The 26,837-nt window shown below is 38.1% G+C and overlaps 1 protein-coding gene across 1 annotated transcript in view; it reads left to right on the top strand.

Moving 5' to 3' along the window:
• Nucleotides 1-3,117: 3,117 nt before the first annotated feature.
• Nucleotides 3,118-26,837, top strand: part of RNF17 (ring finger protein 17) — a gene marked incomplete at both ends in the record, with an annotated part of 39,368 nt that continues 15,648 nt past the window's right edge. Inside the window, 20 exon segments of the mRNA XM_083854496.1 lie at nt 3,118-3,198; nt 3,834-3,921; nt 4,596-4,654; nt 5,633-5,688; nt 6,973-7,063; nt 8,171-8,251; nt 9,627-9,724; nt 10,517-10,688; nt 12,007-12,083; nt 15,654-15,745; nt 17,263-17,424; nt 18,015-18,207; nt 18,649-18,814; nt 20,145-20,335; nt 20,897-21,035; nt 21,507-21,660; nt 22,361-22,476; nt 23,416-23,536; nt 24,277-24,394; nt 25,973-26,194. Of these exon segments, the coding sequence (XP_083710622.1) occupies nt 3,118-3,198; nt 3,834-3,921; nt 4,596-4,654; nt 5,633-5,688; nt 6,973-7,063; nt 8,171-8,251; nt 9,627-9,724; nt 10,517-10,688; nt 12,007-12,083; nt 15,654-15,745; nt 17,263-17,424; nt 18,015-18,207; nt 18,649-18,814; nt 20,145-20,335; nt 20,897-21,035; nt 21,507-21,660; nt 22,361-22,476; nt 23,416-23,536; nt 24,277-24,394; nt 25,973-26,194 (2,477 nt within the window).

The following is a 26,837-nucleotide window of genomic DNA, read 5'->3' as shown; positions in this document are numbered from 1 at the left end:
CACAGGCACGAGGTGTTCCTTACTTCCTTCCAGGAAAACTACCGCTTTTTTAGGAATGCTTAACCTAAGGAACCGCAGGTTTTGTCTTCAGATTTTCAGAGTGATGTGGACGCAAAACTGAAGGGATGATGTGTGTGTTTGTTTATTCTTTCAGATACAGGCTGACAGAGATATAAAAACCCATAATACATTCATGATACATGTTTGCACATTTTTATAATTCTCTGTGAAGGCACGGAGAGCAGAATGTGAAGCTTTATTTTCTTAGATTTTGACATAATTAATAATAAAACTACAACTTGGGAATGTGTTGCTATTGTTCACTTAACTAAAATATAAGCAAGAATGAGCTGTCTTCCCACCAAAGAGCTAATTAGGTTTCTCATAGCTACTTACACTGCTTTTAAGACAATCATGTTCTGTTAGTTTAAAATTGCATTCAGACCTCTAATCAAGACAAACCTTCCCTTTCTCTGCTACACCCACAGGTCTGCCATCACCAATCCTACATTTTACTCCTCATGTGTTACTCATTATGATCTTAAGAAATTGTTTATGAGTTAAATTTTAAATGGGAATTAACACATAATAAGGAACATGACAAAATTTGGGGTGTGCAAGCCTGCCCTCACCTTGAAGTAGAGGAAGCAATTTCCAAATCTAAATACATGTTGAGAAAACACCTGAGATTTTAGCTTCATTGCAAAAAGTGATGGGAGAATCGGAGAGGAAAATCTACTGGTACTCACAGAGCAAGAGAAGGGGGTTTAGCTCTTATGGGTCACACAGAGAGAGATTATTAATTTCTTCCCATCTAAAGGAAATTATTTACAAGGGAAATCAGTTTGAGCATAACTTCTGCAAAGTTCCACTCCTCACACGCAGATCAGGCTCAATCAAGTGTAGATTAAGAAAACCCCATGCAAACTTGTTTGATTTGGGTGTTTTACCAAAAAATGGGTGAGGCCCTACTCCATAGGACTGCATAATTTTTGAACTTCACAGCTCCTTTCTTCACGCTTCCTTCCTCATTACTCCTGAAATTCCTCTCCTGCCCTTTCAGCAGACAGGACTGTAGTCTCCCCTCTTTTGGCTCTTTTCCACACAAATACTGTTTGCCTTGGCCACACCAACTGCAGTAAACTCTGTTATTAAGAAAACCTTGAGTAAGGATGGTGTTTCAGCATTCCCTGTCCCCATTATCAGTGGTATGTCCTTCCTGATAAATTTTGATAAGCTTTTGGTAACCTTTCCCTGGGCATATCAAGCCCAAAACCTTAACAGGACAATTCTACCAGCAAGAAACTTATCTTTTTAACACCTGGACATCAGCAGAGGAAAATCAACGTATTTTTATGTTTAAAACTTAACTGTATTTCACCAGAAGTGATTAAACAGATAGTTGGAGAGTATTGTTCTACATTTGTGACAGCCAAAACATAAGTGGCAAAACACTGCAAAACTTTCTCTTACTTTTTCTGCAAGTAACAGGAACACATGTAGAATAAAGTAACCTGAAAGCATGGACTTAAGGGCTTCTAATGCAGTGTTCTGGTTTTGGCTGGAGTAGTGATAATTTCCTTGACAGTGGCCAGTACAGGGCTGTGTTTTGGATTTGTGCTGAGCAGAGTGCTGATAATGTAGAGATGTTTTTGTTATTGCTGAGCAGGGCTCACACAGAGCTGAGGCCTTTGTGCTGCCAGGCTGGGGAGGGGGCTGGGGGTGCATCAGAGGTTGGGAGGGGACACAGCCAGGACAGGTGACCCCACCTGACCAAAGGGACATTCCAGACCATCTGACACCACGCTCTGTGTATAAAGAGAGGAAAGAAAGAGGAAGGCCGTGTGTTTGGAATGAGGGCTTTTTGTCTTCCCAAGCTACCACTGTATGTGAAGGGGCGCTCCTCTCCTGAGGATGGCTGAATACCTGCCTGCCTGCCTGCCCAAGAGAAGCAGTGAATTAATCCCTCGTCTTGCTTGGCTTACACACGTGGGTTTCGGGTTTGTTTTGGTTTGGTTTTTTGGGTTTTTTTTTTTTGTTTGTTTGGTTGGTTGTTGGTTTTTTTGTTTTGTTTTTTTGGGTTTTTTGGGGGGTTTTTTGTTTGTTTGTTTGTTTTTGGTGGGGTTTTTGTGGGGTTTTTTGTTTGTTTGGGGGGTGTTTTTTTTGTTTTTGTGGTTTTTTGGTGGGTTTTTTGGGGTTTTTGTTTTGTTTTGGGGTTTTTTGGGTTTTTTGGGGGTTTGGGGGTTTTTGGGGGGTTTTTTGTTTTGGTTTTTTTGTGGGTTTTTTGGGGTTTTTTGTTTGTTTGGTTTGGTTTGGTTTTGGGGTTTTTTTGTTGATTTTTTTTTTTCTCTCTATTAAACCGCCTTACCCTCAACCCACGGGTTTCCCACCTTTTACTCTCCCGATTTTCCCCCCGGCCCCTGGTGGAGCAGCGGGTGAGGGGCTGCGCGGGGCCCGCCCGCCGGCCGGGGTCACCCCCCACACACACGCAGGGAGCGCCGCCCCCAGGCCTGCCCCGCCCCGCCCCGCCCCTCGCGCCCGCCCGCGATTGGCTGCGGCCGCCTCGAGAGCGGCGCGGGCCGGCGGCCATCTTGGCGCGCGAAGGGCTCGGGCAGGCGGCGCGCCTCGGAGCCGCGCGGGTCCCACCACCTCTGCTCGGGGGGGGGGTGACCAAAAACAACCGGCCAGAGAAACCACGGAAGGTGCTGTAGTAGTCCTTAGGGAAAGGGAGTCGGGTCTGTACATGGGTGAGGTGGATTGCAGCCAGGGAGTGATGACGGGGATAATCGCGGTGAGGAGGAATCATCCCAGTGAGGACAGGCCGTCAGGAGAGAGGCAGTGCTGGTGCTTCTGGTGTGCCCGGCAGTGCTGGGTGGGGCGGGGTGGGGCAGCTTGCTGCTCTGTTGCATTTAGATTTGCTTTTCAAGGAGCGAATATGCTTGGTACGAATTCCTGTGCCTGTCACTTCCATCTCGTTCTTCGCTAAGTGATGTGAACCTGTAGTAGTGTTGGCTCAAGTGGTGGCCTGGGCTGTGCTGTAAAGAATTTGTCACTTTTGTGTTGGTGTTTCTTTTTGTTTTGTTGTGTTTTTTGTGGTTTTTTTGAATGTCAGGCACCATGAGTGGAAGGGAAGAGTTCTCCTTCTTGGATGACAGTAATAAAGAGCTTCCCAGAAGCAGAATGAAAGATGTGAGGTATGTGAATTTTGAGACGGTGACCTTAATATTTTTAAGCTCTCACAGCACAATTACCAGGAAACAGAATTGAGAAAATGTAGAAATTTAGAAATGTAGAAAGCAATGTTTGTGTTCTGCATTGTTGCAAGTGAGTCTGTTTTTCTGTGTTAGGTATGTGAGTAAAATACTCAGTTTGCCAAAAGTTTCAGTATTTGGAGTAGATTCGTGGAAAGAGACATTTTCAATGCAATTTTAAATGCTGTCAGGTGCTGTATCATATTGGTCTGTATGTATTTTTTGCAGATTAGCTCTATTGATTGATTCAGTATGTTTTAAATAACTAGAATAAACGTAATTAAAACTGATTATGTAGCAATATATTCATGCTGGTTCTAGTTAGCTGAAAAAACTGTGTGCCTAATAGCTGTAGTATCCCCTTTATGTATGATGATTTCAGTGTCACAGAGCTAAAGTACTTCCCCAATTAAGAGAAGGGAACACGTATTTTGTGATGTGTTTGGTTAACTGCAGCTTCCTCTTCATAATGTCATTTAGTAAAAATGGATGAGCTTAGCTCTAAAAGAGCTGAAAGTCAGAATTAGTTTCTTACTAATATTCCTGATGATCCAAAATCTTTACTTTTACCTCTGAAGGCAGTCTTCTAGACTACTAGAAGAGCATTTTACAGAACCACATCAGAGAAACAGTGATTTGTGTCATGTGTCAAATGCTCTCCCTGTAGAAGGTAAGACTTTGGGATCTTTTTATTTCCAGCAGTTTTATTGTGTGCGCTACTCACTCTTAATTTTCTTTTTTATATGATCTGTTAAGGACAGTGGATGGGATGGTATATTTGATTAACACATTGTTACTACTTATCCAGTCCTTAGCAAGAAAAATCTATTCCTTTTGATTTGGCTCCTGCTCCTTTACTTGACAAAATGATTGACAAGTTTGTTCAAAAAGAAACTTTATTTTTCTGAGTTTTTCTGTGTGGGTGACTTTTTGCCAAGAGCTGAAAAATTGTATGGGATGCATAGTGTTTATGGGTGTTTATGAAGCAATTTTTTTCCCTGTACTTAACTATGCTTCCTGAATGTGTGGGGTTTTTTGCCTTTTTTCCTTTCATATGGTTATCCTGCACTGACTGTAGTAACAAAATATATAGCTGATGATAACAGATAATGCCCTAATCAGTACACACAAGTCAGTCTTTGTAATTCTCAGCTAAGTTTTGTATCTGTTTATCTGGATTTCTATTCTTAGCGATTAAATTCTCTTATATAAAAAAGTCAGGCTTCTAATTCCTGTTGACTTGTTGAATACTATTTAGAAGACTACTCTGGTGATGGTGTATTCCTATTGTCTCATGGTTAGGGTGCTCTACAGGAGTGTGTTTTTCTGTGCTTGCTTTTACAGTGTTGCATGGTGATGGGAAGGATGAAGACACTGATTTGTTTTGCTTCACTTCTCCAGAAGTAAGTTGATCTAAAGCTTTCAGTTCACTAGTCACTGTGGTGGTGTGAAGTAGCAGTGTTATAGGATCTTCTGAATTTTCATTGAGAGTGATTAAAGCAGGCTCAGGTCCCCTCCGAGCTCAGGGTCTGTGCTTTGACCCCCTATATCCCCAGCAAATGCTTGCTGTCATCTCTCATATACACAGTGTTGCTGTGTAGTGCGTGTCAGATGTCCAGAGCCTGGGTTTAGGAAGGTGCATTTTTACAATTCTCATTAGTGCATGTTACCAGAGCTGTTCCACCCTCTTGTATGCACACAGTGTGCAAGAAAGTGACTCATAAATATGTATGTTTTCTGTCAGCTCCCACATAAAGACTTAAAAGATACTAAAAAAAACAACTTCACTTTGCCCACTAGTGCATAAGTTCTGAGGTTTTCTGTTTCTGCATCTAAAAGAAATTGCCTTGCATGTGACTCTTGGGTGTTTTGACATGTTGATGCAATTGTTTCATAGAAATTTATATTTTGGACAAACATGGGATGCCTTTTTTTTCTCTTAGGAAATTGAGGTTTAGCATTTATTGCAAAATACAAATGAGTCAAATCTTTGGCATCTAAGCCCTGCCATGAAGCCTTATTGAAAAAGTACATTGTAGAATCTGGTTCAGGAATCCAATATGTTACAAGTTTTGCATAATAAGATACTAAGTGCAAAACTATATAAAATAGTGCAAACAGGAAGTCAGGGTTCCTTTTACTAGGAACACCATTTATTTATCACAAAGGTGCACTGATGACTATAGATGTTCTTCTTGGGAGCTCTTTCTGTAGACCTCCCCCTATATAATTCAGCAGCACTTACTTTGAAGCTTGGTGTAATTGAAATGTTGGGCTGGGGTGGGTACTGGAGGTGAAAAAAGGCTTATAGAATACCTGTTCCTGAGATTTGGCTGTAACTCTGTGGCTGAACTTGTTTTCCTTTTCCCCTCTGAATTTAGAACGGATTGGACTTTAAACTTGAGCTGTGTGACAGCAGCTCAGAAAGACAAACAAGGTAAACCTTTATTAGGACTTTTCATGTCTTTAAATGCCATCCTGGGGGAAGACTTGAAGTAAGTGATTCCAGACATTTTCCTTGGGCTGATTTTTTTAATGCGTTCTTTAAATTTCACTGACGTGTTGTTGGTAGGGTTGTCTGATAGTGTGAGAACACATTGGGTGCAAATACCATTTCATTGAGAGGCAGCAAAAACCAAATTGGGTTGGCTTGAAAATGTATGAAAGTTTAAGCACTCTGGTAGATGGCCCATAAGGGTTCAGAGGGAAAGAGATCTACTGAAATTTCAGGCTGTGGTGGGAAGGACTCTGCCTCCTTCCTCCCACCACCTGCTGATCCCATTGCTCCTTCTGTTTTGATAACCAGTCACAACTATGTAAAGATTAGATGCCAGCAATAGTCTGTGTATTGTCAAATCTAAACTACATTCACTTGTTTATTTGCCCAGTCAGTGAACCTTCCTTCAGAACCTGAAGGAAGTCTTAAAGTGGGTATCTTCCCCCCACAGTGTTATTGCTGTGGAGATTAATGTTTGTGCAAATAAGGATAGTCCCAGATAATTCTTATGGGTGTGTTGCATAAGGAACCTGTTCTGAAAGGAAGATGTAGAAAATATATCTTCTGAGTTTGGGCAAGGTTAGCAGTGTGCGTTACACGCACCAAAGTGAAGGACTTCGGGTGTGGCTGCACGTTTCTGCAGCAGTGTTCTCAGTATTGGTCAGACACAACAAACAGCCCTGGAAGAATAACACAAGGCTTCCTTCCTGGAATAAGGCAGACTGCTCCTGTGGGTGTCCTGTCAGCTGTTGCAGAAGAGCAGCTGTGGGTCATCACACAAGGGAATTTAAGAGCCTTTCTAACACGTTGCCAGTAAATGGTTTTGGTGTCATTGGTCCTGTATTCTGAAGTTTTTAACAGTAACAAATGAAAAATGAATCCTGGAATGTTCGTAGTCATGTATTTACTCTCACTGAGGATAAGAATCACTACCAGCTATTAAGATTTTGTTCAGCCTTGCCAAAATTGTCAAATGAAAAATAGCTACTTTTAGGGGGATTTTAGTAAAAAGGAGTGGGGTTTTTTTGTTTGTTTGTTTCGTTGTTTTTTTTTTAAGGGGGTATCTGCTATGTGTGTGAATTCATCTGTTACATGAATAGGTGTGTATATAGGTATTTAATGATGGATTTTGAAATATCCCTGTAAAGTATTTGTAGGAAGTTTGATACTTTATTTAAAATGCATAGCTCTTCTCTTTAAAAGTTTTTTTTTTTTTTTTTGCAGTCACAATACCGAAGAGAAAAATGTTCAGCACCTGTTTTCTTCCTATGGTGGGCTGAGTGATGGATCAGCTCTTGCTCCATCATCTGACATGGTGTGTTAACATGGAATTTCCTTATATTCTCACTTGGTTTTGTATACATATAGTTAATAGTGCATTTTGTAAAACAAAACCTCTGCAGCCTTAACAGTTAAGTGCTGTTGCTGTGTCTTACCATAGAATGGATGTGCAGCTACAGTGTTCAAAAAATGACTTGACAAAATGAGTGCAGCTCAGATGCCCCAGCAACATCATATCTAAAGACTGTTAGTTCTGTCCAGCTGCTGTGAAACTATGTATTTTGAATTTAGCTTTTCTTAAAAAATACCCCAGGCTTCGCAACATTTGAGTTTGGGACTTCTTTGTTTGTTTTTAAATTTGGGGCATCTGCAAGGCTCTTGCTCACTTCCTTAAAACAATAATTCAGGGCAACAAGGTTGTTGGACAAATGGATCTCTCTTTAAACATTCTATTAAATTTCCTAACTTTGTCTTTCTGAATGAGGTTTGTGAAGTTTTAGACCAGGAGAACTTAAGTTGTGAATATTTTATAAGTGACTGGAAAGGAACTATATATCCAGTGCCAGTCGTGTTTTCTTCTGTGGAGACTGTCCTGTACACTGGCCTTGGAAAAAATCATAACTTGCAGATGTCTGATGTGATTTCTTAGGTACTTTTGTTACAGTGGCCTTTAAAGTTTGAAAATGGTTTCCTTGTATCAGGAAAATACTGGGAGCTAGCTACATTTTTGGAGGGTTTTTCCCAAGTGATATTCCTAAATATTTTGCTTTTGTTCCAGACTGCAGTATTCCTGTTCTTCAGTCTTCCATGTTTTCTCTGTTTTAGTAACTTTATTTAGCCTTTTTTGTGTGCTGTTTTAATTTGATTTTTGTATATGAGTATGCAATTAAATTTATTGTTTAAAGAAACAAATTTAGAACCTGTTTCAGAAATCCTACAGTGTAAATGTCCTCAGTGAAATTCAGGTAAGCCAAGTATTTTGTGCCTGATGGCCTGTGCCTTGTGGAGCTGCTCAGAGTCTTCACGTAGCTCATCAGTCACCCACATCAAATGCTTCTGTCAAAATTGCAAATGGTTATAGACCATCTTGTCTTTTAGTTGTGCAAGCAACTTTTATGTTTATTTGCAAACCTTTCCTCAGGAGAGCAACACTGGGCAAGATATTGATGAAGCTTTGAGCATAGCTGTTAGTAATCTTGGCCACTTCCATGATGCAAGCAAGGTGGGTAAAAATCATTTAAATCATGAAATAAAAAAAACACTTCTGGACTGAAGGTTTTTGTCATGAACAGTCACACATTAACACACTATTTAAATGTGCTTTTCCTAGCTCTGTTTTGATATCTGTTTTGTCTTTCAGCTGTTCATGTTATTTCTGTGAATACACAGCCCTAAAGTCCAGGCAACAGCCTGAGAAGTAGTCTGCAAAGGAGTACACAAGCCTGTGTAAAATTTAAAGTTAATAGGTCATTTAGCAGAACCATATGCAAGCCAGTCTTTAAGTACCAAGTTTCTCTTTCTTGGATCAGGGTAAAATTCACCTTTTGTTTTTGCTGTAGCAGCTACTCTTAGCTTTTTAATTCTAGGGTGCCTCTTTCTGCATTTAAAGTTGGAAAAAATGTTACAAGGGCAGCAGAAATAAAAAATGCAATAGAATATGCAGAACAATGTAAATCAAATAATACATTTTTATGCACAGTATAAAACATAGAATCCTAAAATACATGGCAATGCTGTTAGTAGGTTTTGTTGAGTAACTTTTGACTTTTATCAATGATAATTTATTTAAACTTTTAACTCGTCTAAAGTGTGCTGTAGAAAAGCTTTCAGTTATTTCTTTGCCATTTGTTTGCATTTTACTTGTAAGATACACAGTATAGAAGTATATAATGTTTCAAAAGCTTAGTTCTGTTAAGTGTGGTGTGAAGTGTCAGTGAGGCTTGTCCTCCATTCCCTTTCTAATGACCAGTCTTTCTGTTCAGCAAAGTTATGTTGTATTCTTAATTCAGACACTGATAGCGTCTTGTAAAATCTTCCCATTTCAGCAGCTATAATGTAATAATCCATAGGTATGACTGTGGTCTTGCAACAGCTTTTCAGCAAAGACTGAGAATTGCCAAAGCAGTGTTGCACTACTGAGTTTTTTTTCCCACAGTCTCTTCATTAGATGTAACTGTAGTGGCAAAACTGATGTTTAGCCAGAGGAAGAATTTTTTAATTTTTCTATTTTCTCTTTATGCTCACAATGAGTTTTAAAAAACAGTGGAAATCTCAGCATGCTGTTATCTGTGTATGGTGCTGTGTTTGAATGTCAGGTAAGGAAAGTGAGACACTGAGCCCAAGATCTGTCTGTTTCTTGCCTCATAGACCTAAAAGCTTCAATTGAGGAGGATTCAAACAGTGCCAGCTGACTCCAAGTTAGAGAAAACAGAGGGTTGTAATGAGCTCTAAGTGATTTAATGTCACTCTGTCTGCTGGGGTATCCATCACTGTCTTGCTGTTCATTGCTTCTGTTCTGAATTTTAAAAGAAGTAGTATTGTGAGAATATTAAAATAATAATGAAATAATGCATGTTTATTCATACTGAATGAAATAGATGCTGGAATACTTGGAGTTGAAAATAAAGCATAAAAAAGATGAAGTTACAGAAGCTGCGGATAGAACACTTGATGAACTTATTACTCTTCTGTCAAGGTAGTAATCTAGATTTGTAGTATGGCATGGGCAAGTTACTTTTATCATAAACCTCTTTCTAATTCAGGTGAAAGACTAAAATTTTGTTCAGAATTTTCTCATAGCAGTATTTCATAGTACCTGTCATTTTTGCCCTTTCATTGTGGCATCTTGGAGCTGGTTTGCATAGTTGGAAAACACTAGCTTATGCTGTCTCTGCTCTTAAAAATAACAAAAACTAGTCATAATGTTTTTTTCTGAAAAAGCTCAATTTTTGAGATTTTTTTAATACTGTTATTATTACTGTGGATGATAAATTTTAATAGCATGGTCTTTTTAATTGACTTTCTGCACATTTTCAAGCTGATAGAAGCCTGAGGACATTTCATTTTTGGATTTGCACGAATATTTATATTTTCAGATTGAGGGGAGAGAGGTGTTTAAAGCTCAGGTTTCCAGAAGAGCCTCTGGGGAGTGGCAGGGGGGCAGTCTTCGATCTTATCTTGGTAGAATGAACAGTAAGATCCAACTTCAGTTGGATGTGTTTGGAAATATCTGGAGGCTGAGATGGGAGGGTGCTGTTGATATTTAATTAATAAATACTTTTTCAATGTGAGCTCTTCTTGTGTTTCCTCTGATTACTGAGTGCATTTCCCATGCCTCTGCTTTGCACTGTTTGGGGAAGGTGATCCTTGTGTGTGAGATGTATCCACTTTGTATTGTGTGGCTGGCAGCTGTGTGTGTTACAGTTCAGATTTGAGTCTGTGCAGCTGTGTGCATAATGAATTCTGAAAAGTAATGTTTTTAACACAGGAAGAGGAAATTGTTCGCAGAATTGAAAGAGAACATCAACAACTACAGTTCTAGTATTGCAAAAGCCAAGGAAGTCATCGAAGAGAAGAAGAAGCACTTGATTGGTGCCATTAGGACAGCAAAGGAACTAAAATATTCACATTCTCTAAGAAACTGTTGTGATCTTGCTCAGGTAGTAACATGCTTGCACTGTGAAATAATTTATTTTTAAGGAATATATTCAAATTTGAATTGAAAGTCTGTGGTCCCAGATTGCTGACTTCAGTACTGACACTTTTGGAGGACATATTCTTACCCTCACAATACAGAATTTGTATTTGATCTCGGTCACAAGTTACAATCTGGTGACTGATGTGAAGCAAAAAAAGGTGGTTCTTGTCTTGAAGACTTGGGCATCTGAAACCGGAAATGGAGGAGGAGGAGAGTAGGAAAACTGACACAGTGCTGATCAATGAAAAGGTGGTATTTGGATCCATTCAGTTTCTCAAACCTTTTCCATTCCAGAGCTCTCCGGCCTTCTCAGTTAACTAGTCCAGAATTCATAGCCACACTCACTTGATCCTCTTGGTCCCAGGCCTTTACTTTCATTTTTTCTCCCTATCATATCTGCTGTTCATAGAAACCCATGCTACCTGCCATGCTGTGTCAGAGCAAAGGTCCATGCTGTGAAGAAGTCTCCTGTCTCTGGCAACAGAGAGGAAAGATGCTTGGAGGAAGCATTCAAGAAACTGGGGATGTTTAAGGTTAAGGATTTTAGCATCAGTAGGATACATCAGGGTCATTACACTGAATAAATGTTACCTTTCTTTGTCATAAGCTTGTGGAACATCATCTTTAATGTCATTGTAAAGCTTGTGGCAGTGTGAATGGGGGTTTACATATGTGCATTACACGTACATAGGCGTAGGTAGTGTCAGTGAGTTCCATCTTTTGCTATTTAAAATGAGGTTTATGTGAAATAGTTTCCTTTTTCTTTCAAAATGTGCCACCTAATTATTTCCTTTGGAGCCTTTGTAGTCCTTGTGTTGAGAAAAAGAAGAATAGGTCTTGTCGTTCTTTGAAGAACTGTGCTTTTCAGAATCTTCCCCACTGTGTCCATTTGTCACTTTCCATATGAAGAAACTGGGTCTTCTCACCCAGAAAAGAAGTCTAATCCTTCCTTTTTTTCTGTCATTTCCGTCCATTTTACTAGTGTGATTTTTTTGGGAACTGTCAGGCATCACTCTCCTCTTACAGGCCTGCCTTTATACTTAAAGGTCACTTTCTCATTAGATGTTGAAACAAAAGGAATACATTACTTTTGCTTCTGTTTATATAGTTAGATTACAGAATCCCAACCATTAAGGTAGAAGAAATATTTGAGAATTAGCTGTTGGTTGAACTCAGGGAGTTTTTACCATAAAATTAAGTGTGTCAAGCTATAGATAATAGGTGTGTGTATAATCACTTTTCTGTTTAATGGAAACTAAGATTGTACTTCTTAATTTCAGATTATTTATGACCTGAAGTTGCCAGTGGAGACTGAGCTCTCAGAAGTGAAGAATTTAAAAGAAAAAATACTTTCAAGGTAAATGAGTGGAGTGGGAGATATACAGGGAGGTAAAAGGAGGCACAGGTTATCTTAATTACAAAAATGGTTCATGGAACAGTTAAACAGCAGAAATTGAGCTTCTTCACTTGCAGCTGACTGAAAAAGTACTACTTCAAGGCATAAGTATTAACTCTTCACTAGAAATAGGCAATAGCCTTCATGTGAGGCATGGGGGAGAAAGCACATACAAGTTGCCGAAATGTAGACATACACATGTATTTTAAAAATCCTTCACAGACTTCTGCCACTTCTAAACTTCTTCCCTTAAAAGTAGAAATAAATTGGGAGAATAATGGCTTAATTATTTTTTAGTGAATCAGTTTCTGACCTTCAGGAAACATTTAAATGCTTTTTGCTTTACTGATGTCTAAAGAAAGTTATGGAAAATCCCAGTTGCTATGTTGTCCTGACTGGAAGCGACTGATGGTTTCTGTAGCAGAAATGAGTAAGACAGTAGGTCACAGCTGAGCTACACCTGATCCCATGCAGCTTGGCCATAAGGCTGGTGAGGAGCACTGCAGTTTCTGGTGTGTAACGGCCGTGATCAAGAATGATGGAGGGACAGAACAAAGATGGTTTGTTCCAGATACTCTGGAACATCTTGGGGATCCCACTGTATTTCAGGATGTGGAACCATGCTGGCATTAAAATGGGGGGGGGTGGGGGGGGTGTGAGCCTAACTGGCACAAAGAAATTAAGCTTAACAAGTTGGTTATTTGTGTGCTAAATGCAAACAGTTTTTGTAGGATCACAGAATCCTCCAGGTTGGAAAAGACCATTAGGATTACTGAGTCCAACCATTCACCTAACACTACCAATTCCACCTTTACCATGTATTTAATTGTAATGTCTGCATATCTTTTAAATCACAAAATTATAGAATGGTTTGGTTTGAGAGGGACCTTTAAAGGTTGTGTGGTCCAAGTGTCCTCCAGGGGGCAAAGGCATCCTCAGCTAGATCAGGTTGCTCAGAGCCACATCCAGTCTGACCTTAAACCTTTCCAGGGATGGGGTATTTACCACCTCACCAACAAGACCACTTGTTCTGCTGTTTCACCATTCCTACTGTAAAAAATGACTTTATCTAGTCTGAATTGACATTCCCTTAGGTCAAGGGTAATGGTTTTAAACTGTCTCAGGAGGCTCTACCAGAAAATTTGTGCCTGTCTTTCTGGAAGGTGCTGTAAGGTTTCCCTGGTGCTTTGCCTTCTCCAGGCAGAACAGCCCCAGCTCTCTTAGCCACCTGCCTCCAGGGGTGGTGACTCAGCCAATCCTTGGGTGGGTTGTGCCAATGCTAGACAAAAATTAGGGCCCTTCCTGTCATGTTAGTTGAATTCTTGAGTTAGAGTATGGATAAAGCAATCTGTAAAATCCTCTTTTAGAAAATTTAGGCCCTATCTACCAAGTCACTATTTTGAAGATACTGTCAGTGATGAATGGCAATTTCTGAGAAGTCTGTTTAAATGCACCATGGTAAACTCTACTAACTTAAAGCTGAAACATAACAAAACCCAATTTTTTTTTTTGCATTGGAAAACTTTCATAGAACTTCAACTGAGTAGGGGACAAAGGAGACCTGATGAAGGATAAATACAAAGGTATTAGATACCTTGGGCCACTCCAAAATTAGACCAAAGGTGAAAAAAAACCCACAAGTAGGAGTTGCATAGAAGTTGAGGCACATGCTGTTGACGTAAAACGTAGGGGAAAGAGTGGATACATTCCTGAAGGGGCAGTGGGAGAGAAGCACAGACAGCTGTTCAATACTACTTACATTTCAGTTTTCATTAATTAAAACTGGATAGAAAAGCTAAGGCATGTATTGCAGTTATATTCATAGTTCCATTAGCCTAAATGTAAAAGTGTTTAAAAGATTTTGCTGGTTTTCATGGGTAAAAAAAATAGTTAATAGTGTAGTAATAAACAGAAGCATATATTTTGGACTTCAGTTATCGTTTTGTTCTTTACAAAGAAAAGAAAATTCTTTGTCTCTGTGCAGAATATTGAACTAAACTGAATATAGAGGTGAAAACTGAGTGTTGCAGTACCCTGTACATGAGGGAGAAAGTATAAGACAAAAATTTTTAAGTATGAACATGAAGATAAATAAGCGGTCAAATCAGTTTTTGTAGGAAGAAATAAACTAGAGTAGATAATAAATCTCTTACTTTGCCCCTCCATGAATATTGTGCTGAAAAATATCATAGATCTCAAAACTGCCAAAATTATTTAGGTATTCTTGTCACCTATAATATTTGTTCTCTTCTCTTGAGATTGTTCTTGAACACTTTCGTGATTACATCTTCATTAGAAAATTTGGGCAAGATTAAGTGGGGAATGACAGGGAAGTAAGTATTTTCTAATGAAAGAGAATAGGTACAGTAATTTACCTGTTCTAATGGTTAAGTATTTATTGGAGATCATATTTAAAAACTGTAGGTGCTTATGGAATTCTAAGAGTATATTGAAGCAAAGCAGATCTTTATATGCTGGCATTTCAGTCAGCATTCCAGTCAGACCAGTTCGTGTTTCAGTTCTAACATTTTGGTTTTACTCGTGTTTTGCCCTAGTATATTTTGCTGAATCACTTGAATTATCCAGGTTTTATTTATGCTGTGTACTTGTCAACTTTGGTTGGCATTTAATGATTCAATCATGGAACTAGTTAGGCTGGAAAAGATCATTGAGTCCAACTGTAAACCTATAACACTGCCAAGGCATCCACTAAACCATGTCCCTGGGTGCTGTGTCTATTATGTTTGTAGTACATGTAATAGAGATGTAAGTCATTTTAGCACATGAAAATGCATGTAAGTATAAAGTATTCTCTAAAATGAACAGTGAGTATTGAAATTGGTAGTATTTCCAGTTCACAAGTCTAAATACTGATTGTGTCAAATGCCAAAAGAAATTCCTTAAGATTAACTAAATAAACCCTTTTGTTTTTAAAATTACAGTTGCTTTTATTTTATTAGGGATTTTTTGTTTGTTGGTTTTTGTTGTTGTTTGGTTTGGTTTGCTTTTTCTGTGGTCTTTGAATAATACTTGAAAAAATGGAATGGAGTTGCTGTTAGGGCTGTTGCAGTTAACCCTGAATATGCTAAAAAAGGCTTATTGCATACTGTAATATTTGGAAGTCCTACATAGGAGAGTGAGTAGTATCTGTTAGTACAAAAGCATGTGATATGCCTTTTGTTTTCAACATCAGCTGTCTTACCACAATATGAATATTTTTCTCAAGTGGTTTTCATTTGTACTTATGGTCTCTGATCATCTAGGTGTGGGGCAGCTCTTGCAGAAAGCTGTGCCTAAGCACATGTACTGTGTCTGTGACAATTCTTTTGAGGATTCAGGAGTTACATTACTGGGTTTTTTGTTGTCTTGGTATTAAAAAATTGAATTCGATTTATTTCTAGCAGCTCTTATGCAACCTTTTTTTAACATAGTGGTGCATTCTTAATAAAACCTTTGCTTTGACTCATGCTTTTCTGGAAACAGGCTGAATTATGTTAATCTGTTTCCAAATAAAATTTTTCCCAAATACAGTGAAGATAATGGACAAGACACTCGTATCCATGATGACCAGGAAGAAATGCCTGATGTCATAATAGAAGAAATACTTGAAGATGACATGGAAGGCAAGTATCTTAATACCTCATGCTTTCAGTGTTCATTGTTGAGGGTGATCTTATTTTTGGGTCTTGAATTATGTGTGTTTGGCTCATGCAAGTTCTTTAATGGTGTCTGTTTCAATTCTTTTGGGGTTTTTTCTTTTTGTTCTCCAGTTTAGCTCACTGAAAACTTTATCACAAGCTCTCTCAAAGAGGGTCACAAGCACTATCCACTATGATGATTGACTTGTGGTTATTGCAGTCACCTCAGAGTTTCTTTCATTGGCTCCTGGAGAAGTCTATTCTGTCAGTTACCTCAGCTTCTTGAATCTTCTCCCAGGCCATTGTGCTATGATATTTGGCAGGAGCAGTTAGGTTCCACAGCTTGTTGGATTTTCTCTGGATTGTACTAGTAAGATGAAGGGATCCTTCCCCTCTGTTAGACGACTGAATCTGGAATGCATGCAGTGTTGGAGCCTGTGGTACTGAAAGTCACTGTCACGCAGGAGGGAGTCCAGGAGAGCCTGCCAGGCTGTGTGCAGGAGGTGCTCAGGGTCTTAGAGGTGTTTTCCAGCCTTACAAATTCTGTGATTCTGTATGCAAGACAAGATAGCTGACTCATCCTCACTCTTTGGAAATGCTGACCAGGGGTGATCCAAAATAGGCTGTGTCCCTATAGGGGAAATCTTCCAAGTCATTCAGACTTTTTGTTCAGATGCCATCTTACTGGAAGTGGCCAAGAGAAATCTTGCATCTGTTCTGGATGCAGCATTTCCTAAACTTGGAGGCACAGGCCTGGATACCTGCTCAGATTGTTTCAGATGCCAGGTTCTGTGAAGCCTTTCTCCCATGGTGTTTTGCAGTTCAGAGATGGCAGTGCTGAGATGGTAGTGCTCTAGGATGTTGGAAATCTGTCTGGTTGGTGTGCCCTGATCAGTCATGCAGGTGACTATCTAGATGAAGTTGTCCACTCTTTGCAGGAAGTTTTGTGGTATAAAGTACTCTGGTAAGAATTGGGTTGTGGGGCTTCTAAAACCCTCTGGCCCACTAACAGCCTTTGTTGAGTAGCTTCAGAAAGAGAAACCTGTCTTTTGTATCCTAATGGAAGGAGGTACCTGCAGTACAAAGGATTTGGATGCTTAGTCCTAAGTCCTGCCTTACGTGGGGTCATCTCTTGGCTAGTTCCTTGGTCTTCATGCACTAACACTGAATAACTACAGGGAAGTGCTTAGCATACCTTCCTTAAAGGTAGGAATCTTAATGTTTAATTTGTTTTCTATGTCTTTGTTAGAGGGAATAAAAGTTCTGTATTACCCACTTAAATTCAGGCTACCACTTTGTGAGACAACCTTTTGTTTTGGAGAGTAGCATAAAGGAGGTAGTTCAAAAGAACAATTTCATCAGGAGGCAAACATGGTAATAGTTTGAAATAGTATGAACAGACTTGTCAGATTAAAATCATGATTAATGCAACATAAACTCTATCATATGCCTGATAGAGTTACTTGGGGGGTGTTTGATAACTTGTGTTATGTCTTATTCAGGTTTGACAGAATTGGTGTTTGTAAGCCATGTTATAAATCCATGTCATTTCTATATTCGGAGATATTCACAGAAGAAAGAAGCATTTGCTTTGCAGAAAAAATTGGAAGACTTCTGCTGTAGTAAGAGTTCCTATCTCTTGCCTTCAGACGTTTTGGAAATAGGTAAACAGTTAATTTCTAAAGGTCTAGTACACAGCTTAAAATACCACCTTGCATTATACCTTCCTTAGTATCATATCCTTTCTTTTTTCTCTCCTACCCCCTCATTCCTTTATGTACCAAAGCAGTCCTTGTAAATTCACTGACTGAATAGAAACCATTCTAGAAATCAAAATGAAAGGTGATAATACATTCTTAAATCATTAAAATTGCTTCATAACCCACATGTTGATAATCTTGCCCACTTCCACATAATGTGTTCAAAAAAACCGACAAAAATTATGTAATGATGTCATCAGGGGTTTTGCCACTTTACTCAGAGCTATAGAAAGTTTGCCAGAAATTACTTCTTGATGCAAGCCAAACACCTGCCAGCCATAAAGACACTGTGTAAGTGAATATGAGGGGAACTTCTGGTGGCAGTGGAGACAAGGTTTTTACTGTTGTTGTGTCTTTATTATAGCAGTGGCACTCCACACACTACTTGTGTGGAGGGTGGAAACAGGGATCATTATGCAGAACTGTAATAAGGGTTTCAGTGTGAAATACTTGAAAATACTGAATTTAGTCCTTTGGTATTTGCTTCCATGTAGGTGCTAGAACTTTCATTAAGAGTAAGGACACTGGAATGTGGTGCCGTGGAACTATCACTGAACTAATTCCTGTAGAAAGTAAAAATCAGAGGAAGAGGCTGGGTGGTCCAATAAGATACGAAGTGCGCGATGTTGCATTGCTGAAAGTATTCCTGATTGATTTTGGAAGCTCTGTGGTTCTGGTTTTCTCAGGGTATGTTTATGGGGAGAGGGGGTTTTTGTCTGGAGTTATTGTCTTTGTTGTTATTCAAGATCTCCTCTGAGAGACAAGTCCTTCCTCACCTTCACACAGGGGGATAACCAGATACCCAAATGGCTCTGGTATTCTCTTCAGACATGTTCCCCTCTGGAAAAGTGGCACTGTGTTTAGGTGCACGACTGTACAAGCCTGCATATGTTAAATATTTAACTGAGACTTGAGTTGTAAAAGAGCATGTAAGTCCTAAATACTTTTAAGAGATGCATTTCACTGAGACTTTAGAATTCTGTTTTGTTGACATTTATGACGTTATGCAAATTACTGCAATAGCAACTTAATATAGAAGTCTGGGGTTTGGTTTTGGCAGTTTTAGGCATTGGGTTTGGGTTGTTTTGCTTTTTTAACTAGTGCTACATTTATTCCCATTGACATTAGGTATGATCCCAGTGAAAAGCCTGATCCTGCTACTCTGCAAATTATTGAAACCCATGACATTTGTCTGTTTGTGAGGAAGCCTGACCAGCACATTGAGGCAGAGCTTGCAGCCATTCCTCCTTTAGCAGTACGGTGTTCACTGAAGGATGTTGTTCCCAAAAATGAAGTAAGTACAAACTGCTTGAAGTATTTTAAGAGCTTCTTCATAAGATTCTGTTAAAGAATTTAAATGTGGAATTTAAAATTATGTTATTCCAGTGTAAACAGAAGGAAACTCAAGAGTACAGGGTGTATTTTTTTAAAGTTAAATTCTCTTGTAAAAATCTCTTGTAAAAAGGTATGTTGCATTGCTTTCATAGGAAAAGAAACAAGAGCTTATAGCAGTCTGCCTGTGAGACTACAAATGGATAATTTCAGGCTTAAATCTCACTGCTCATGCTTGTGGCGTGTTCATTTGTGACGTTTAAAAATTAACTGCAAAATTGATCCTCTTATTTTGTGTCTGACTATGCAGGTAGTAACTTTCAAAAGTTATCCAAACAAAGAATAAATGGCTTCTTAAAACTTTTTAAGAGGATCTCTTCAGAGATGATACTTCTTACTTTAAAATTTTTGCCACTATTTTAAAGTGTTATTTATTCTCTCAGTATAACCACAAATAAAGTACTGTCAACCTTTACTCCATTACAAAAAAAGCATATATATTGCAGTATTATTTTCTTCAGCATTCAGTTTTTGTTAGGCTTGCTTTATTCTTGCCACATTCACATGGAAATGAACTAAGTCCAATACAGCTGTGCATTTCTGACAGTATTAACAGTTGGTCAGTTTTGAGGGGCTTTTACCAGTCTGATGTTGACTGAAATAACTTCAAATAGGAAAGTTCTGGAACAATTTTCGCAAGTGCAGATAAAATGCCTTCCTTATATGTGCATTCATTTTTTTCTGTGCCTAAAAGGCACAGATTTGCAGTATCAAATGAGACATGCATTAACTTGATCCCAGAGAAATAAATTCAGACAGGCTTTTTCAAGGTGGATAAAATGTTACACAGGATGCTATGGAGAGCAGCAGTGTGTAAATTGATTAAATCTCATTGTGCATTTGTGTAAATTCACAAGATGACAAACTTAGATTTCTGCTCTCTCAATTCATGCGAGAGTCATGAAATGAAACAGATGAGGTGATTCTGGTTTACATATCAAAACAGTCTGAGAGGATCTTCAGAGGAAACATGGTGGAAACTGCAGTCCTTTGATCTGATTCAGTTTTATACAGTTTAATACACATACTAATCCATAATAAAAGAACTCTATTCAGTGCCATCCTGTCTAAGGACTATACAAGTCTGACCATCTTCAGTATTTAATCTGTTCAGATGCATCTGTGCTCTCTTCCTTGCATTTATTTTATTTTTAATTACAGTTTGTTTTGTTTTGGTTTTTTTTGTTTTAATGTTCTCTGACATCCTCAGTAACTTTTTCTTTCTAATACAGGATGAAGATTGGGGAGAGGAGGCAAAGACAAAATTTTTAGAAATGGTAAATAATAAAGTTGTTTCAATGATGGTGTTTAGAGAAGAGGATGGTGTTCTCATTGTGGATTTAAGACAACCTCCATTTAATGAAATAAACAGTAACATACCACTGTCTCTCAAGGATGCATTGGTTTTCTTGGATTTGGCAAGGTATGTGTCCTCCTTTGGTTCATGCTCCTGTATGCTGTAACAGAGAACAGAATGATGCTTACCAAGTGAAGTTTACTAAGCTGGTTGCTTTTGCAGTGCTCCATAATCAATGTGTGATGTATTAACCTTCAGCAGTGTCTGTTGATTTCCTTTTTTCACCTTCACCAATAAGCCCCATGCTATACTCATTTGCAATAGTCAGGCTTCATTTAGATAAGGAACTTTATTTTAGAAAATGGCAAAATATATATTTCTGTACAAATTTTAAATAACAGGGAGTCTAAATGAGAAGCCCTTGGTGTCTATCACAGACAGAAAACCACACAGAAATGAGCCTGGCATCTGTTTGATTTGGCTGGTAGGCAGTGGGAAAAGCATTACAGATAATTGGCTGCACCACTTGCAAGAAGGAAAGTTTAGGCTATACATATAAGTATGAATCAAGGAATTTTTTAAAGATCATTTTGTGATTCTTTAATGGGAAATTTGACATTTGAGTATAGAAGGGTTCATTTGCAGTTAATTTTGACTTTATTCAAAATCTTGCTTTGTTTACTTTAGGTTTAAATTACAGCCTCCCTGTCAGTTAGAAAATTACAGCATATCTCACTACAGTCCACCAAATATTCCACAGGAGGGAGAAGAGGTCTTTGTTATGGTTTGTCACATTAATAGTCCAAGTGATTTCTATCTCTGCTTGGTAAGTTTTGAAATAAAGTCTGTTTGGATGAAACTATGAATAAACATTTTAATGTTGAGCTGTTTGTAGTCTACATTAAATAAGCTACAACTTCTGTTTGGTTCTGTTACTTGACTTGTTACCAGTGATGGGATTCCTAGAATTAATAGGTGAGATTAATTCCAACAGTCCTTGATTCAGCCTGGTTAAATTCCAAGAATTCTTAAAATCCCATAAAGTTTTTCAGTTATGTAACATGATGAATTCCTTTGTGGGTGTGCAGTATTTTACTGGTTAGAATGGTGATTGAACAGGGCACCGTTCAATAACTGTTAGGCTCTTTAATTCACTTTATATATTCATGACCACTTCAATTTTGGAGGGAAGGCTGGGAAGTACAGTATTAGAAAAAAATTATCCCTTTAAAGAGAAAAAATGCCATTAAAAAAGAACATCTGCTGTGTATGTGTGGTTTTTTGTTTTTTATTTCAGAGAGAGAATGCGGAATCTTTAGCTCTTCTAGAGAAAATTCAGGAGATATATAAAAAGGAGAACGGCAAAAACATGGAAATTTTCTGCCCAGTTGAAGGCCAAGCCTGCATTGCAAAACAGGAGGATGGGAATTGGTACAGAGCACAGATTATAGGTGGAGTATTGATTCTTTAGCTCTAATGCTAGGTTATGAAATTAGATGAGGTGGTAGGTCAGAGTCACACACTGGGTATGAGCAGTAACACCCAGCCAGTATTTTCACTAGGAATTATGGTGCTACCAGGTAACTTTATAAATACTAATAAGTACTAAGTACTAATTCCTATTCTTTTGTTGTTAATAGACTGGTTTATACAGCTGTTCTTTTTTAAACAGAGGTGCAACGTATTCTGTTTTCTACAGATTATTGACATTCTATTACATAATTATTTAAAGTAGTATTTCTCTTATTATTACAGTTTGAACTGCAGCTTTGGCTATTCCAGCCAACCTGTGAGTGTATCTGGTGTTGATGTATAATTCTCTGTAGTAATTCCAGAGGGAATGGGGGGGTTGTGCATGTGCTGAGTCTGTGTGGGCAGTGTAGCATGTCTGTGCTTACATGTTTACTTGGCGTGTGTTCAGTGTGCCAGTGTCTCACAAAAGGGGCCAAACTGCCAGGGCTGTCATTTCAGGGACCTGAAAGAGCTGGCTCCTAAAGAATATTCATTTTGATAGGGCTATAAAAAATTTAAAAAAAATTATACCAGATGGTCATATGGCACAAATGTGAGGTCTGCTCTGAAATTCTGGTTCTTTAACCTGTATCAGATACTAATTTTTTGTTAAAATAACTTGGCTTGTTTTCCTTGAAGGGCTGCCAAGTTGTCAGGAAGTTCTGGTAAAGTACGTTGACTATGGCAACATTGCTAACTTAACTAACAAAGACATACGCAGAGTGAAACAGGAGTTTCTGAGCTTTCCTGAAAAGGTAAATGCCTGGATTGAACACTCAAAATTAACAGCATCTCAGTGAGTGAGAGGGGAAAGAAAGAGATGTTCATCTTTTGAAATACGTAAAATAAATAAAATGTTAAGGAACTTCCTTTTTGCCCGCCATTATGAAGCGTCTCCATGTTTTGGGTGTATACCGAAAACTCTTAATTTTTTTAGCTCTTTTAGATGTAAATTAAATCTAGTGCTGCTCTGCAGTATACAGACTGCAGAAGAGGTATATATACAATGTGTATATACATACGTACTTAATTCACTTAAATTCATTTCTATAATAAGCCAAATGATTTTTTGCATTCTTTCCCTTTTAAATGATATTTTTGTAATAAGGGTTTTTAAAATATATTTTTGTTTGATTTATAGCATTTAAAATTTGTTGGTTTTCTAACTTGAGGAATGGATGGAGTGTCTCCCTTTTGACAAGGAGCAAAACTTGACTGGGAAAGAAAATGGCAGAGTGTTTCTGCCAAATAAAAAAATGCACATAAATCGAAATAATTTTTTTCTTTGCTATTCATTTGATAATTTTGGTTACCAATTGCAATTACACTGAACTTTGAAATTTTGTCTGTCGAGGGGGTGTTTTTTAACTAATTGAAGGCATCAGTAGGCTTTTTTTATAGAAGTGCAGTAGTCTTTAGAGATCTCTTATGCCTTACCATAAATGGAGGCAGAGATTTAAATGGAGGCAGAGATTTAAACTCTGTATTTCAGCAAGATCATCTCTGAATGTCAAGTTCATGCTCAGCTGTGGAGAAGGAAGGGATCATTTTGAACTAAACCAGATTGTGGCAATGTGGCACCAGAAGCCAAGATTGTGCTGTCTTGTATGAGTGCAAAGCCTGTGATTCAGTTGTAATGAGATGATCTTGATCTGTATGTGATGTTAGTTGCATAATGTTGAGATATTCTTCAGGCAATCAGGTGTAGGCTGGCTTGCATTGAGCCATTCAAAGGGGCAAATGAATGGAACAGAGAAGCCAAAGAAAGATTTGAAGAGATGACTGAAGATAAGCTTATGTTGTGTTCAGTTATTGGTAAGTTATCAGGAGTGTATTAATTTCTGTTTACATATTATTAAGTTGACTCAAATGTAGAAACAATCACTTTGATGTTTACAGTAGTATTTATTTTAAATGGTTGTGTTCATACCTGGTAGAGATAGCTTGGAGTGAGAATATCTAAATTCTGTCCTCTGATTGGAGGAGGGGTAACAGATAAAACTTGCGACAAAAGTTCTGTTCATATCTTGCCTTACAGACCACACCAGTGTTACGTGATATAAGTATTCTGGTTATTCAGATGGGCTTGTTTCCAAAAGTACTAGCTGTCCTTGATGTTTTCTGACTTCAGTGGTAGCTGGGAGTGTGATTGCTGCTGCTCTAAAATATTTCCAAAAAAGAGAAATAATTTCAGATAACACATATATGCGTTAGTAGGATTTTTCTCTATACCCTGTATTGTTTGTATGTAGCTATTTACTTTTCAGCCCTTGTGGAATGATGATTTGGAACCCATTTAATAAATGGAATTATGTGTGACAGTTGGAGTTTTTATACAAAAGCATTTTGTGGATATTGCTGTATTTTAAGTTAATTTTATAGATACATGCAAAGCTTAAGCATCTGCATATTGTTGGTGTTCAGAATCAATTATTTCGTACATCAAATGTAATTTTGGAGATTTGTTTTCTAGTAGTATTTGTCATTCCTCTAAAACCATAGTCTTCATACTGTCATTGATTGGCACTAATTATGTTGATATTATTCATTCACAGAAATTCTAGATAATAATATCTTATCCATTGAACTCTTCAATGCCTCTGCTGATAATGGGAGAAAATTTAGTATTAACTGCCAGCTAGTTGAGGAAGACTTAGCATCCTACATACCTGGGTAAATACACTGTGCATAACTTTTAAAGTGTTTGGAAATGCAGAATTTGTATATTGAAGCTGCTGGTGTTGGTGTGTCATCTCCAGTGGCTGGAATTTGCCACACCTGCAATAAATTAATTCTCAAATCACATTCATCAGCTGGTGTAATTTAGAGTGTAACTGCAGTTTGATAGTTGAATTCTCAAACTAAATCTTGACTAATATATTGAAGTTGTACCTGTGAAAAATTTGGAGATCAGATGTTTACATCATACTTGTAGTGTCCTGAAGTGCCAAATCTTCCCAAAGTGTTTACTGTTAAGGTTTCCATTCCCATGTAGTGGGGGAAAAAAAACTGTGTCTTAAAACTGCAGCGAAGGTGAGTCATCTCTTTGAGAGGTCTGTTACTAGAAAACACTTGAGTAACCAGCTGTGACAGCAACAGAAGAGTTGGGAAGATAGCACAGTTGGGAAGTGTGGTGGGGGAGATGAGGCTGATGAGGATATAACACTGCTGCATTTAATTTGCTGGCTTTTTACCAAGATAATCCATCAGCTATATTCATGCCAATCTGTAGTTACTCTTTCATTAATAATCTTTGAATACGGATGGAAATATATCATTAAATGGGAAGTTTTCATTCCAAAAGGAGATTCCTGAATTTGCTTTTTTCAGGAGGAAGCGTGTAAGTGGATTTTCTCTCTTAGCTCAGAAACATAACTAGATCTTAGTGATACTCTAGTACTGTCACAGTCACAATTTTTAGTAAGATTTTTGTAAGTTATGCAACCTGAACAGCTGAACTATTTTTATTCTGTCACAAAGATGTTTTGTTGTGTCCCATCTGTACTTAGATGCCTGCTTCCAGCCTTCAGTCAAGGGAGTATATTCCTTTAGCATAAGTTGCTGTGTAATATTTGATGCCTTGAATAAGGTGGGTTTTGTGATCTCTTGCTTACTCCCCTTACTTTAGTTGCACTAGGGAGAAAATAAACTTGAGCAAGAAATAAATAAAGACAGAAAACACCAAGTACTGTTGCAGGAAAAACAGACTTGATTTTACTTAGTTATTACTAATTCAGGCATTGGTACACAGAAGACAAACATTTATAGCACTTACCCTCTCCCTTTCCCAGGGTCAAATTTATTCCAAGCACCTCTCTTTCCTCTCCTGCACTTGAGTTACACTCAGTCCATTCAGGGAGGCAGTGAGTAGTGCAGGGAGCCAGGGTCAGGACACAGCAGCTTATCCATGCTGCTCCTTCCTTCTTTTCTTCCTATGCTTTAGAATGGGCCCTCCACAGGCCTTTGTCCCTTATTTTCTGGGATAAAAGGCACGCTCCAGATCTTCTGTTCTTATGATCTTGGTGTTCCCTTTGCTATCTCTTCTGTTCCCTGAATGTGCAAGGATGCTGTCTGAAGGAGAATAAAAATGTTACTACCACTAGTGCTTCAGACGTAGCTCTTATAAATGTTTCTGTCTAAGTTACAACTCTTTCATGTTGAATAATTTCTGTCATTTTGTTATTGAGCCTTTTTCACTTTGTTTAAAATCTATTTAAACTTTCCATTCTAATTATTATATGCTCCTTACAGGTACACTGAAAGAACTGAAGTAAGGCCCAATGAAATATGGGATGATCCTCTAGAAGAAATTTCTAAAACCTCAGAAGCTTTCATTCCTACAGACATGGAACCTGTGGATGAAGGAGATTACAGATCGCTTTGTAACAAGGAGTTACATGGGAGAGTTAGTCATGTTGTGTCTCCTAGTAAAATTTTTGTACAATTGCTGTCATCAGAAAGTATACTGAAAAGGTACTAAAATTCAAAGAACTTCCCTTCAGCTAAGGTGTTCCTATTACAAAGTGGTGAATTATAGTTAGAACAAACTCTGAGAGTTGCATTTGACTGTGTACTTCTTGAAGGCTGCTGACTTACTTGCCTTTGTTGAGAAAAGTATAAGGAGCAGAAGACATGTTGGCACTCTATTGTGGCTTATTAATAGTGCTATTCCAAATTAAGTGTATGATCTCACTCATATTTTTGATCAGTTTTATTGGGGCCTGATGAATGCAACACTGTCCAAAAAAATTAAATCTTCTGCCTTCTCTCCTTTCTGTTCCCTCATTAGAAATCTGGTTAAAAAAACCTGTATCCCAAGTCTTAGAACTTACCATTAGTAGTAGTAGCAGAGGGGTTTTTCCAAGATGTTTCCAGTACCCTGTTAGGAAGTTTGACAATAATTTCTAGATGTAGTATATATCAGCCTGCTTTTGGTAGATATTCAGGTAGTCATGCCTACTCTTTGAAGATAGTTAAGACTGTGTTATAGTTTAGTCCAAGTTGCTTATTTATTTATTTATCTTTTCATCTTCCTGGCTGTAACTACCTAGAGTTCCATTTATGTAGTCATGACATTGAGTAGACTTTCAAGCTGTCAAGAGAAAACCATGTAGTT

The sequence above is a fragment of the Zosterops lateralis genome (genome assembly GCF_965231275.1).
Source record: "Zosterops lateralis genome assembly, chromosome: 2".
Taxonomy (NCBI): domain Eukaryota; kingdom Metazoa; phylum Chordata; class Aves; order Passeriformes; family Zosteropidae; genus Zosterops; species Zosterops lateralis.
Note: the sequence above shows the minus strand (reverse complement) of the source record. Positions and strands in the feature narration are given on the sequence as shown.